This window comes from Terrapene carolina, unplaced genomic scaffold (assembly GCF_002925995.2).
Source record: "Terrapene carolina triunguis isolate 2854851 unplaced genomic scaffold, T_m_triunguis-2.0 Scaffold397, whole genome shotgun sequence".
Lineage (NCBI taxonomy): Eukaryota > Metazoa > Chordata > Testudines > Emydidae > Terrapene > Terrapene triunguis.
In genome coordinates this window covers 431005-444481 of record NW_020664748.1, presented here as the reverse complement: position 1 = coordinate 444481, position 13477 = coordinate 431005, and the positions used below count along the sequence as shown (strand labels likewise).

The 13477-nt window shown below is 57.9% G+C and overlaps 2 protein-coding genes across 2 annotated transcripts; both read left to right on the top strand.

Moving 5' to 3' along the window:
* Positions 1 to 2975: 2975 nt before the first annotated feature.
* Positions 2976 to 3884, top strand: LOC112118690 (protein S100-A5). The gene is made up of 2 exons (XM_026658085.1): positions 2976 to 3122; positions 3741 to 3884. The coding sequence occupies exons 1-2, from the start codon at positions 2985 to 2987 to the stop codon at positions 3882 to 3884; spliced, it is 282 nt and encodes a 93-aa protein (XP_026513870.1). The 5' UTR covers positions 2976 to 2984.
* Positions 3885 to 4675: 791 nt separating this feature from the next.
* On the top strand, positions 4676 to 7603 carry LOC112118689 (protein S100-A6). The gene is made up of 3 exons (XM_026658102.1): positions 4676 to 4783; positions 6142 to 6304; positions 7383 to 7603. The coding sequence occupies exons 2-3, from the start codon at positions 6167 to 6169 to the stop codon at positions 7521 to 7523; spliced, it is 279 nt and encodes a 92-aa protein (XP_026513887.1). The 5' UTR covers positions 4676 to 4783; positions 6142 to 6166; the 3' UTR covers positions 7524 to 7603.
* Positions 7604 to 13477: the final 5874 nt, after the last annotated feature.

Genomic DNA, 13477 nt, shown 5'->3' with positions numbered 1-13477 from the left:
TAGAAGGCCCTCTCGCCAGAGGTGCATGCCCCTTCCCAGCTATGCACACCCCTCCCGGGCACACAGCGTTAGAAGGCCCTTTCGCCAGAGGTGCATGCCCCTTTCCAGATGTGCACACCCTCCCTTGCAGGCACAGTGCTGGGGGATCCCTGCCACAGCTGTGCAGACCTCTCTCCAGATGTGCATCCTCCCCCCCGTTATTCACAGTGCCAGGGGGCTGCCTCCCTCCAGCTGTGGTAGTCACTCTCCAGGAGGCGCGGGCTGAGCTGCAGGGGAGCTGGCTCTGAGATGCTTCTGGGCGTTGGCACAGTCTCCTTGGCGCAGTTCTCCCCTGGCTGGCTGCTTAGACATCGCCTGATCTCACCTGCTTTCTGGCTGGTGCAGGCACAGCTCCGGCTCCTGAGCTGGGAGATAACGGTGCCACGCCGATTACGTCACTAACATCTGGGGGTCCCAGGGAAGGTGGCTTGGCTCCCTCCTTTGCACACTCCGTAACAGCACTGGCCTCACCCGGCGGTGCCCTGCTGGCTCCAGTCCTGGCATCCTGGATCCAGTGGCCCCTTTGGACTCTCTCCCTCCCAACCGGCTCTAAGGAAAGCTACTTTTCCAAGAGGAACCAGGATTTTTTAAACTCCTTGTGGGAATGTTGGCTTGAGATTCCCAGGGGGAATTCCTGGCCTGCTACAGCAGCAGTTTGTCTGTTTGCCTGGATGCTCTGTGGCTCATTTTCCAGAGGCCGGGTTGGCACTGAAGGCTGGGGGCATGGTGGCATTTCCCCCCGTTCTGGGAGATTCCGGCCTTGTTAACTCATCCTGAGCTTGGCTGCTTCCCCCCTGCTGCTGCCCTTAGTTCCCTCTGTCCTGGAGAGATTTGCAACATCTGAGTTGGTGGGATTTTCATTGGAAGGGGACGGGGACCGAGAGAGTTAGGAACCCAGATCTGATTGGAAAACAACAAAATTCGATACCGAATTCCCTTAAATGCCTTTGAAATTCCCAGCCAGTAAGACCCACCTGCTCTGATTGCTCGGGTGAGTCAACAGAACAGCTCTGCATCTCTGGGCAGGGCTTAGCCCCAAGATGCCCGGCCGCACCCTCCCTGTGGCTAACTGCTATTGCTGGTATTTACTCACTTTACAGCTTAATGGATGTGCAATGCTCTGAGGCACTAAGGCCTGTATTTTATAGCTCCTGACTTCCTCTGAGCCAGCACCGTGATAAGGGAAATGGATAAGCCAGCATGAGCAACTGCCCTGGGGCCCTGGACAGGACCTTCCTCATAATCCTCGCTCTTAATTATTAACCATCCGCCTGCCCGGCAGCTTCCCATTTTCTTGTTACGGTAGCACTTAGAAGCCCTGCTCCAAACAGCCTCCAGTCTGAATAGACAAGACAGGCAAAGGATGGGCAATTAACAGAGACCCAGAGAGACGAGGGGATGTGCCCAGGGTCGTGCAGGGAGGCAGTGACAGAGCGGGGGATTGACGCTGGTGTACCTGGGCCCGAGGCCAATGCTGTAACCAGAGAGCTAGCCGAGAAGCAGGCCACGGCAAGGCGTGGACAGCGCCACCTGCACAGCTAAGCGCCATCCCCCGGGGGATATGAATGAGGTGCCCACGTTTCCCATCTGTCACAGCTGTATCCAGCAGGTCTGGGCTCTGACCATGGCAGCACAGGCAGCCGGCAGCCCCGGAAGGGACCGGATGCAACCGGCTTAACCACCTCGCGGCCGCTTCCTCTAATGCAGCATGTGGTTGGCCACCCGGGCTCCACTTCACCCTGGCTCCCCAGGCCATGAATCAGAGCTCCTTCCGGAGCCTGCTTGCAGCTCACACGCTCTACCCAGGTACCGGGCACGGCCAGGCGGATGCTGCAAGCGCTGGGCAGAAAGGAGGTGGCGTGATGACAGGAGAGGACGCCGTGGTGGTGTAGCCACGTCCGTCCCGGGGTATTAGTGAGGTCCCAGCTTCTTGTCTCTCTCAGCAACAAATGTTGGTCCAAGAAAAGATATTCTTCCCCCCCCCCCCCCAGCTTGTCTCTTGAATAGGACAATGTGGCATTTTACTGCTTCTTCTTAGCGTATGTGCAACATGCTGCAGGTGGCCAGTGACCTGGATTCATCACCAAATTTGGTCCGATTGGATCATTAGCATCCCTGGCTTGGGCTGGGTACTGACAGGGAGTGTGACGTGAATGCTGATCTCTCTAAGGCGCTCTTTAAGGGACCCTCCCTTCCAGGGGCTGGGTGCACAGGCACAGATGTGCACATCTGGCTGGATACACAGGTCCAGGTGTGCACATCTGGCTGGATGCACAAGGCTAGGCGTGCACATCTGGCTGGTTGGGGGTACGTGGGGTTACATTCCTGAGCCAGCATCTGGGACTTTGGGGTGTATGTGAGAATTCTCTATGGAGACCCAAAGCCTGGTCCGTTAGCAATAATCATCTCATCTCCCAGCGTAACAGGCGCGGGTGCCTGGTAACTAACGTTAGCCACAGAGCACTTGAAACGTGCAAAGCGCTGGAGAAGCGTTGTTACTGCTCTGGACTCTGCATCCACCTTCAGCCCAACAGCATCGGAGGAAGGGTGGGCTCGTGGTCAAGGCGCTGGGTTGGGACACGGGAGAAGGGTTTGATTCCCGGCTCTGCCGCATGTGACCTGGGGCAAACCACTGACTGGGCCTCCGTCACCCACCTGTGACATGGGCTGGGGTCTGTTTAGACCCAGTGCCCAGGGCCCCGAGCTTGGTGGGTCCTACCCAGAAGAAGAAGCGATGGGTCGGAGAGCACTTGGAAAGTGCTGTGTGGAAAGCGAAGTATTAATGCGGCAGGGCTGGTCTCTTCACTCCCCCTCCGCCCCACCACAGCCTGTCTGCGCCTTGCTCACTGGGGCTTGTGTGCACAGTTCTTCCCGTGGCGGCCCCGTTTCGCCGCGAGACCGTGCCAGGCCCTGCTCTCTCTTTCAGACCATTGTGGACGAGCGCCATGGAAACGCCTCTGGAAAAGGCCTTGGGAACCCTGGTCTGCACTTTCCACAAGTACTCGGGGAAGGAAGGCGACAAGGTGACCCTGAGCAAGGGGGAACTGAAGGAGCTGGTGAAGCACGAACTGGGCCTGGGGGAGGTGAGTGCTTCGGAAACATTTTTTTTTGGGGGGGGGTGAAAAATGAGGAATTTGGGGGATCAAAATGAGCATTTTGGTTTGGATCAAACTCTCCTGGGTTTCTCCCCAAACGGATCAGATTTGAGATTTTTGCAGAACTGAAAACTGAATAAAATTTGGGGTTTTTTTCCGTCCAAAACATGAAAAAAAAAAAAAATCCACAGGAAATATAGGGGGAAAATACAAACATGTTTCAAAGTCCCCCCCCCCAGTTTTTTGGCCCAACCAATGGATCAGTTTGATCTTGTGAACTCAGACACGCAGCTCCCCCGTCCCTGTCCTTGGGGGACGGATGCCTTCCCCAGGGCTGGATCTGGCCTGGTATCTTTGCCCACTGTGCTCATTTCAGGCCTGGGGATTGTTTTCTTCCCAAGCTTTGCTCCCATTTTGCAGCTGCCCGACGGGGAGGGAAAGTCCCGGTAACGTCTCCTCCCTGTTCCGCGGCATGGTTAGCAGCAGCCCAGGAGCGACACTCCTGCATCGTTAACGAGCCAGATTACAATACCGGGAAAGGAAAACCAGCACCTAGGGCCAGAGCGGCTCCCTGCACTTTTTATCTTCTCTCGCCCTTTCCTGCAGAGAATGAAGGAAGGCGGCATTGAGCAGCTCATGAAAAGCCTGGACCGGAACAGCGACCAGGAAATCGACTTCAAGGAATACTCGGTTTTCCTGTCCACCTTGTGTATGGCCTACAACGACTTCTTCCGGGGACAGAGCAAGTAGCTCGGGGGGGAAGGGGGGACTGAGACCGGGACCCAGAGCCCCTGGCTCTGGATACTGTCCGGCTGCTTTCAATAAAAAGCCTTCTGTCCACCGTTGTCCCAGTGTTATGTGTTTCCTTCCATCCACCCTGCTGTGCCGTCTAGCCAGGCTCGAAGATCTCCTTTCTCTTCGCCTGTCTGTCCATCCATTCCCCATGCCCCTCGATCGAGCCATCTCGCCTGCAAACGCTTCGGGGGCAGGGGCTGTCTCTGCAGGCCCAGCGCAATGGCCCAGAGCCTCGTTATTTAGGTGCCGGACTCCCAGTGGGTCCCTTTCAGGATGTGGGTGAGGCCCTGATCTCAGTCATGGCCCCAAGGGCACCTGGAACTGTAGTAACAACACACCCTGGGCCTTGGCTGGTTTCCAGGCTCCCGGGAGGGAGCTGGGCTGGGATGGGCGGCGCTCTGGGGTCAGTGGGGGGGTCTGTGTGTCTGGGGGAATTCCCACCACTCTTCATCGGGGTCCTGTGGGTCACTGAGGGCAGCCCCCCCGGTGCTATCCTGCCTCGCTGGTGCCCCTGGCTCCTTGCATTGCATTGCTGATCGCACCTTGCCTTCCCCACTCCACCCCGGCACGGGCTGCTGCAGCAGAACGGGGCTAAGCTGGGTGAGGCTGGGAACAGGGAGGGGGCCCCGGGCATGTACAGGGCAGGGCATATTGGGGGCAGCCACATGAGTGGGCGGAGCTAGGGGGCAGAGGGGCGTGGCCTCGCCAAGCCACACCCAGCCCCCCTCTCCCCTGGGCGGTGGGCAGGGTTGCTGGGCTGGGCTCCGGCCCGCTATATAACGGCAGCCCGCGGGCGGCTCCCTCACCCCAGCCCCGCGCCTCCTTCGCACCCGCAGCCCGCTCCGTTGTCTTGGGTGAGTCCGGTTCGTTCCTCTCCTCCCGCCCCGGCACTAGCTCCCCCTCCCTGCCCGCAGCTGAGCCCCAGGGTCCGGGTCCGTTCCCTTGAGCTCGGCAGCCCCCCGGGTTGGGCAGCCCCCACTTTGCCCGGGGCTTGCCCGTGCCCGATCCGTGTTCACACGGTCCGCAGCTCCGGGCAGTCCGAACCCGGCTCCGCGCCGGGCGCCTCGCAAGCAAAGAAGCGGCTGCGCCCGGGATCTGCGCGGGGTGTGAACCCCGAGATCTGCGCCCCTTTTGCGCGGGATCTGCGCCCCTTTTGCGCGGGATCTGCGCCCTCCGGCCCGGCTCGGTGCAGAGGGAGGAAAACTCCGCCGGAGCCGGGCGGGGCTGGGGGACTCCCAGTCTGCGGCCAAGTCTCTGCGCCACAGCCCAATGCGTCGGGTTTGGCGACCCCTTGTGGAAACGGGCGGGGGAAACACTGGACCCCTCCCCGCGACTCGCTGTACAACCGGGGTCCGGGCCCCCCTTGCATGGAAAGAGGCGGGTGGAGGGGCTGGATGAATCCCCTGCTGCTTAGACCCCTCGGGAGTGAGGGACCCCGGGGCTGCGCCTCTGGCGCTGGGGGCAGACGGGTGGGGCAGGTTTGGCCCGTATGGAAGGAAGGACACAGACCTGAGACCGAATTTGGCCCTTGGTCGCCCTCCTGTGGGGTCTCTGGCCGTGCCACAGAGCCCCTCACCCTGGGGTCTGGTCACCTACAGCCTTTCCTCTTCCTCTGACCTTCCCCCGCGGGGCTCTGGGCTGCGCTCACCCCTGGGGCTAACGCCAGCGGGGAGGGGGCGGCTGCCTCACCCAGCGTCCAAGTGCTCGGGAATCTGGCCGCTGACTTCAGTGCCTAGCGGACCAAGGCCAAGGTCCGTGGAAATTTGAGACCATCCTTCAGTCTGGCCACTCACTCTGTGCAGGTCCCTTCCCCCCAGGCCCGCTGTCTGTTGGCTCCCTCCCTGGGCGCTGAGACGGGCAGAAACTCCTCACCCCCCGTTTTTCTGGGAATGCCACGTTTATGCGGCCCTCCTGAGAGATGCTGGGCGGGAGGCCAGGGGAAAGGGCCCCAGGTGCCGTGGAGCGCTCCCTGGATGGGAGGGCGTGGCTCACAGAGCAGAGTCCTTCGGGGCTGAGTTAGGGTGAGTTCCCCAAACTTCCCAGCTTGTCCTGTTCGTTTGGACTTGTCTCTTCCCCCCAGGGCAGGGATTCTGGGGCTGGCTTTGCTCTTCCAGTTCTAGTGGTTCCGTTTCCAGAACGGGTCCTCTGTTCCCCCGAGGCTCCGTGTCCTGGCCTCGCTCACTGACTGTGTTCTTCTCCTCGGTCCCCTCAGATCTACCCACCACAGACCCGCAGAGATGGCATCACCTCTGGACCAGGCCATCGGGCTCTTGGTCAGCATTTTCCACAAGTACTCGGGAAAGGAAGGGGACAAGCACACACTGAGCAAGAAGGAGCTGAAGGAGCTAATCCAGAAGGAACTGACCATTGGGGCGGTGAGTGTGGCTGGAGACGGGGTCACAGGTGTTTGAGGATTTGCATGTTGGACTTGGTGAAAATCAGCCCCCAGAAAAGTCCATCCTCTGTTCTTGTTATCGTCGTAAGCACATTAGTGACCCAGGCCAGCTCCCTGTTGATTGCAGCCGGCTCTGCTGTGAGTGAAGGAGACGCGTTAGGGTTGTTTGCATTACGTTAGTGCAGAGAGGCCCCGGGCGGGGTTGGGACTCTGTTGTGTTAGGTGCTGTACAAACGAGAACCCCTGCCCTGAAACGCTCACACCCTAACTAGACCAAGCGTAGGAGGGGCGAGAGGTGGGAAGTGAGCTGGGACCAGAACCTGCGTCCCCAAGTCCCACTCCAGAGCCCTTGCCCACAGCCCCTCCTGGAGAACTTCGCAGCTCTCTGTGAATGCAGAAATATTGCGGCCTGCGGCCAGAGCCGCCTCTTGTTCCGCCCCTGCTGCATCACTGTGACCGCCACAAACCTGGCAAATCTCCTTGGCTAAGAATTCCCCGGGCGTGGGTGTAGATCTAGTGTAGTCCGCTCCTGTGTCCCCCACTCGGGGGACAAGCAGGGTGAAGGGGGTGTGTGTGGCCAGAGTGCCGCTGCACTCCAGCAATCCCCAGCTGGCAGAGTGCCCCCTAGGCAACTGCCCCCAGGTTCAGGGGGCTCTCAGGGCTCCCTGCTCGGCGACACCCAGTGTGTACCAGGCTGTTCGGGCGTCTTTTGCACTTTACACAACAAAAAATGACGGGAAGAAACTATGTGGGGTCCCAAGTCACCGTGTTAGTCATAGAGTGGAAGGCGGGAACAGCTACCAGATCATCTAGGCGGACTTCTTGTATAGCAGGGGCCACCAGCCCCCTCCCTCTATCCCCCCTCCCCCCAGCACCTGCATGCTAAACCCAACCACCAAAAGCTCTCCTCTCATAGCAGCAATTGTGGGCTGGGAAAGGAGGCTTCTGGGAAATGTTAAACCCTGCACCAATGTATCCCCCCTCCCTCAGTGCACCTGGAACCCAGACTGTCCCCTCCCTGGGTTGTGATTGGCTTCTGTGCTTTCCTCTGGCTCTAGAAACTGAAGGATGCTGAAATTGTTCGGCTCATGGAGGATCTGGACCGGAACAAGGACCAGGAAGTCAACTTCCAGGAGTACGTCACTTTCCTAGGTGCCCTGGCCATGATTTACAACGAGGTTTTGACATGTAAGAAGTAGTAGATGGGCCGAAGCAGCATGCTGGGGAATGCGCCCCGATGAGTCACTGCGTATCCAATAAAATTTTGTTTTGTACATTGCTGCTGTTGATGGGGGGCCTGTTTTTGTAAAGCTCAATAAACGTCGTTGGGTTTTGAGAGGGTTTCAGGAGCTGGGCTCCAGGTGGGGCTGGGACCAACCGTTTCCACAAGGGGTCGCCTTGTTGATTTTTATCGGTTTAACGGGTGAGGGCAGAAAGTCAGGAGCGGGCGATGAGCACTAGGGAGACGCTGCAGCACTTCACCTGCCCAGGAGGGGTCTGTGTGTCACACGCACCAAGCCAGGGGGAGAGAAGGCTTGTCTCTAGACTGGCAATCGGGGGTGGGAATCCACCCCCGTGCCAGCCTGGTGCAGACTCCTGGGCACCCTGCTGACGTGGGTTAAGGTTTAATGCCCTGTGAGCGAGTCCCACGTCAGCGAGGGCGGCTGATCTAGTCCTAACAAACTATTCACGCACATCAGCAGGGCGCACGCAGACACTCTGACCGCGGCAGGCTAGATTCACACCCCGGCTTGGCGTGGTCTAATGGCTCCCAAGCCCTGAGCCTCCGAGCGAGCTGGTGTCCACAGCCGGGCCTGTGAGACCTGGGGGACTCTCTGGGGTGGGTCACTCAGAGCTGTCCAGCCCTTCTAGCAAAGAACTGCAGGGAGATGCTGACCCAGCCGTCTGCCGCGCAGTCCGGATCGGCCCTGCACTCAGCAGCCACCCCACTGGGATATGGAGGAGGCTAGCGCCATTAGGAGCCTCTGAGAGCCCCGGGGCCCCCTAAGCACCCTGCCCTACAGGGCTGCAGCTGGCTAGAAGCCCTGGCACGCTCTGCCCAGGCAGAGAGATGAAAAAGGAAGCTGGTGGCTGAGCCTGGTCTCATAGCTCCTGCTCGTTAACCACCAGGCTCCCCTGGTTCCTGTAACGTTAGGGGAGGATGTGGTTGCTCCACCCCCGCAGCGCAGCCATGTCAGCGCTCAGGGGAGCTGTGGGAGCGGGTGGGGCTGCAGGTGTGTCACCATGGCAATACCTGCGGGGCTCGGCTCGCGCACCTGGGGCCTTGTCAGCACGTGGGAAGAGCTATTCGCCGGCTTAGCAGGAGTCCCGCAGCCAGCGAGAGATCCGGCGACATCCCAGGGCAAGAAAAGCCACCGGCTGCTGCTGACAAACCTTCCTTTAAAGGGGCCCTGAACCCCCTCGGCTCTATGGTCCTGACTGTGCGGGATGCGGTGCCTCCTGGGCAGAGATGGGTGTCGCCCTGGCAGTGCTTGGCCCCAGCGGGCTCTTCTAACAAAGGAGGGGCTCGTTCCTCTCTGGAATGCCGCGGTGACTGGCTACATCTGATACTGTGTACATAGTGCGTGCGTAGCACGAATGTCTGCCTAGTGCCATAAACTATTGATGTGCCTCCAGACCCCCCATCTACTAGTGAGTAATATGGCTCCCACACCCTATAGCCCTCTGGGCCAATCCACAGCGACCCCTAGGGCTGTGTATCCTGCCCCCATGGGCTGGCCTGGAGCTTGGCAGGGCAGAGAGCGAATGTCGCAGAGGGAGAGGTGCGGTCCCAGCGTAGCGTCACTCGCCCCGGGGCAGAGGAGCCGTTCCCAATAGGGATATTCGGGCTGCACAACAAGGAAGCGCTTCCTGCTCGTGAGACGGACGGTTCGAGAACCGACAGGCCCCAGCTAAAAGTAGGGCCTCGTCCTGCCTGCTGAGGTGTGTGCACGCCCAGAGTATGAGCCAGTCCCTTCCCGTGTCCTGAACGAGACCGACGTGGGGTGGTGGAAAAGGAAATGGAGGGACAGAGACTTGAGCAAGGGGCAGAGCCAGGCGTAAAACCCAGGAGCCCTGTGCCCCTTGCCTGCCCTCGCTGCACTGCCCCCCTTCTCAGGAAGGGGGAGATTTACACGTGGGTAATTAACGACTCGGATTTCACAGGGCAACTGTCTGCTTGGAAAGCTTGTGCTGTGGGGCACTGTAGGGCAGTGGGCCTCAATCCCCCTGGCAGGGGCACTGGGACAATGTGTACAGTGGGGGAGCTGAGAGCCATTGAACCAAACTGTAACCCAGCGTATGATGGAAACCACTTCCAGCCATGGGGTGCAGCAGCCCCCCTAGTTCCAGCACCTCTGAACCCTGGGGTACGCAGAGGTCTTCCAGGGGGTACGTCACCTCAGTTAGACACTTGCCTAGTTTTACAACAGGCTACATGAAAAGCACTGGCGAAGTCAGTACAAACTAAAATTTCATACAGACAATAATAATAATATATAGAGATATACCTATCTCATAGAACTGGAAGGAACCCCGAAAGGTCATGGAGTCCAGCCCCCTGCTTTCACTAGCAGGACCAAGGACTGATTTTTGCCCCAGATCCCTAAGTGGCCCCCTCAAGGATTGAACTCACAACCCTGGGTTTAGCAGGCCAATGCGCAAACCACGGAATGACTTGTATGCTGCTCTATAGACTATACACGGAAATGTAAGTACAAGATTTATATTCCAATCGCTTTCTTTGGTAAAAAGGCGAAAGGCAGCAATTTGTCAGTACTAGTGGCTGTGACACTTCTGTCATTTTATGGCTGATTTTGTAAGCAAGTCGTTTTTAAGTGAGATGAAACTTGGGGGTGCATAGGACCAATCAGATTCCTGAGAGGGGGACAGTATTTTGGGAAGTTTGGAGCCACTGGTGTAGCTAACAGAACTCAGCAGTGGCACCTGGAGGACAAACCGGCTCACTACGGAGATGGGTGTCCAACTTTGCAGTGATGCACTTGCTCGATTGCCCCTTAGAAGTTAATTTTAACACCACAGGGGCTGCCTGGAGGCTCTTTGGGCCTGATCCTCTGCTCCGCTGAAGTCAATGCAGCTACTCTGGTTTACGCCAGCCGAGGGACTAGCCTTTTGCCATTGTGGTCCGGCCGGAATGAGCGTGTTTGTGGTATTCACGTTTCGGTTGCTGATCGAGTTTTCAGCCGTCAGTTGTGAATAGCATTATCAGACAAAAGGCACTAGAGCAAAGATTGCAAAGGTGACCGTGTCACGGACTCACAGATCGTGCCCACTCTTGGCCCCGTGCGGTTCGTGGGGGGGTGCCCCTTTTAGTGAGACAGCCCTTCTCGGGGGTCCACTCTCTCGGGGTCAGGCCCCGTGCGGTCCATGGGGGGTGCCCCTTTTAGTGAGACAGCCCTTCTCGGGGGTCCACTCTCTCTCGGGGTCTGGCCCCTCCACCTCCTGGATCCGCACCTCTCTGAGCCTTAGCACGTCTGTCTCTGCCGTGGGCCCCCTCAGGGAGTCCACTCGCTCTGGACCCCCGGGGCCTCCACCCCCGAAGGGGTTGATGCAACCCTGTTCTCTAGACCGGAGTGACTCTCAGCCAGCATGAAACAGAAGGGTTTATTGAGAGTTGAACACAGCACAGGAAACTCTCTGACCCTCAGGCCTGGCCTCCCTCAGCCCAGCACATCCCAGTCTCTCTGCATCCAGGTGGGCTCTGCCTGCTCCCCCTCTCCAGCCCAGAGCCCCCCTGCTCCCAGCTGGGCATCTGAGATCACCGGCCCTAGGTCCCGCCTCTGTCCATTGTGTTCCCTCCAGGTAAACAGGGTCGTAAACCGGGGCCTCCCCTCCTGCTTCTCCCTCTGGCTGGAACCGGCTGGTTAGGTCTCTGGGTCCTCACTCTGCAGCCCATTGTCCTCCCACTGGCCAGAACCGGCTGCGTCTCCTCAGCTGGGCCTCTGGGTCACCAGGTCGCCAGGTCACCGGTCGCTGGGGTATCCATCCTCCCGGCCACCGGCTGGGTCCCCACGTCCTCTCTCCGGTCCTCTGCAAAACACACTCCCTCTCCCCTCACCTCGTTAAACCAGTAACACCCAGGGAAACCGAGTCCCACCCCCTCTGCATGCAAACCATTGAAACCCCACAGAAAACAAGAAAACCCCTCACTTCGTCACAGACCGCTAAACATTTGGGGCCAGCTGCCCCGCTGGTGTAAATCAAGGCAGCTCTATTGCGGCGGCGAATTCTAAAGGTCGCTGCGTGAAACCCGGCTGCCATGCGAACCAGTCTCCGTGCCAAGCCTTGCAAACATCTCAGGATGTGGTTAGGAGAAGGCCAGCATTGCAGCGCTCAGACACGCCACATAGCAACGAAAGCCACACACACATCCTTGCAGGACTGGCCTACTTGCGAGGGTATTGGCCCCGCTAAATGATCCCCAGAACCCCTCAGCTGAATAGCCAGGACGGTGATCAAGCAGGTTCTCAGCCCCTCTCGCCGCTCATTTTAGGGCTTCAGCAGTGACCCAAATGGGCCTCTCTGGTGTTGCTGTTCCAGCGGGAAGCTGCCGTCGCTGACACCAGAGCCAGGCGTTCCAGGCACTGAACGTTACCAACCAGCCAGCCGAGGTCAGAGATCCCAGAGTGACGCATTCAGCACACACCAGGGTTTGTTTGTTCTTTGCAATCGGCCAGCAGAGACGCATCTCATTGTTCACGTACACACGCCATGCACAGGGAAGAGCAGCGTGGTCAGGCCCCTGCTTCTTAAACAGCGAACCGGAGCAGGAATGCATGAAACACCCGGGCGCTAACGCAGGCCAGCGGGATAACTAGGGTGTTTAAGTGATGCACACATAGTACTCTGGGCTAGATCCTCAGCTGACGTCCATGGCGCTCCCCCACTGATTTACCCCAGCTGGCCCTCTGAAACAGGAGATTTGTCCCCAAAAGTAACAAGCACCACTGGGCCAGAGAGATAGCACTAGGCTGCCGATGGGGATCTGGTCCAGGAGCTCTGCTAACCCCCAACCAGCATCCCATAAACTGTTACACTGTTGCCAAGTTTTTGTGATATTTGGTGTTTTTCTTTTAAAGCAGCAGCTCCCGGAGTCCTGTGATTACATGAGAACCGTCTTCTTCTTCTAGCCTTAGTCCCAACTATATGGGAGCGGGTCTTGCAGCCCTTCTTTGCCATTCCAGTCGGTCTTGAAGTGGTCCCTCGTAAATTCTGTAGTTAATCAAATTTTTTTGTATGACATCCACCCATCTAGTTTTGGGTCTTCTTGCTCTCTGCTTCTAAGTGTAACACCCTGTTTCCTATATGTTCTTCCACCCTTCTTTTCACAGCCTGGATTCCTGGAGCTTTTCTATAATTGGGGCCACCTTAGGGTGACCAGATGTCCCTATTTTAAAGGGACAGCCCCAATATTTGGGGCTTTTTCTTATATAGGCACCTTTCCCCCCCCGTCCCAGTTTTTCACACATGCTGTCTGGTCACCCTAGGCCACCTTCCCCCTTCCCTGGATTCTTTTGTTCTGAACATGGTCCAGCCACGTAACTCCAAGCATCCGTCTTAACATTTTCATTTCCACTGTATTCGTGCTCTGTTCTTCTCTCTTCCTCAGTGCCCAGAGTTCAGAGCCAGTGTGACATTTTGGGTGCCTCATTCAGGATTTTAAATGTTTGGGGTTGTCAATATTGCAAACAAATTACCCATCCGTCCTCCTAGATCCTTATCTGTCTATCCATCCATCCAGCTATCCTTCCTTCTTCCTGCAATTTCTCTCTCTCTCTCTCCGTATACACCCATCATCCATCCTTCCATCTCCTCGCCACCTGCAATACCTTGTTTATCTGCAATACATCAGCTACCCCAACACAACCAGGACTCAGAAAGGGCAGGCTCAGAGGGATACAGGCTTCGGGGGAGACCTGCTTGCTGGAGGGAGAGGGATTCCACGCTGCAGGCAGAGCACAGCTGCATGGGGGATCGTACGGTGTGTAAAAAGCAGCCGAACGGTTGAAATCCATTGAACCTGGCCTGTTGCATTTAAAGAAGACCAACAACCTGAAGTGCCCCCAGGTGGCAGGCATGAGACAGAGCTCCCTGTGTATACAGCTGGGGTCGGCAACCTATGGCACGCGTGCCG

Bases quoted from the DNA above. Each gene is read 5' to 3' on its own strand.
- LOC112118690 (XM_026658085.1), top strand. From the start codon at position 2,985: ATGGAAACGCCTCTGGAAAAGGCCTTGGGAACCCTGGTCTGCACTTTC. The intron at 3,123-3,740 runs GTGAGTGCTTCG...CCTTTCCTGCAG, and splicing joins ACGAACTGGGCCTGGGGGAG to AGAATGAAGGAAGGCGGCAT.
- LOC112118689 (XM_026658102.1), top strand. From the start codon at position 6,167: ATGGCATCACCTCTGGACCAGGCCATCGGGCTCTTGGTCAGCATTTTC. The intron at 6,305-7,382 runs GTGAGTGTGGCT...CTCTGGCTCTAG, and splicing joins AGGAACTGACCATTGGGGCG to AAACTGAAGGATGCTGAAAT.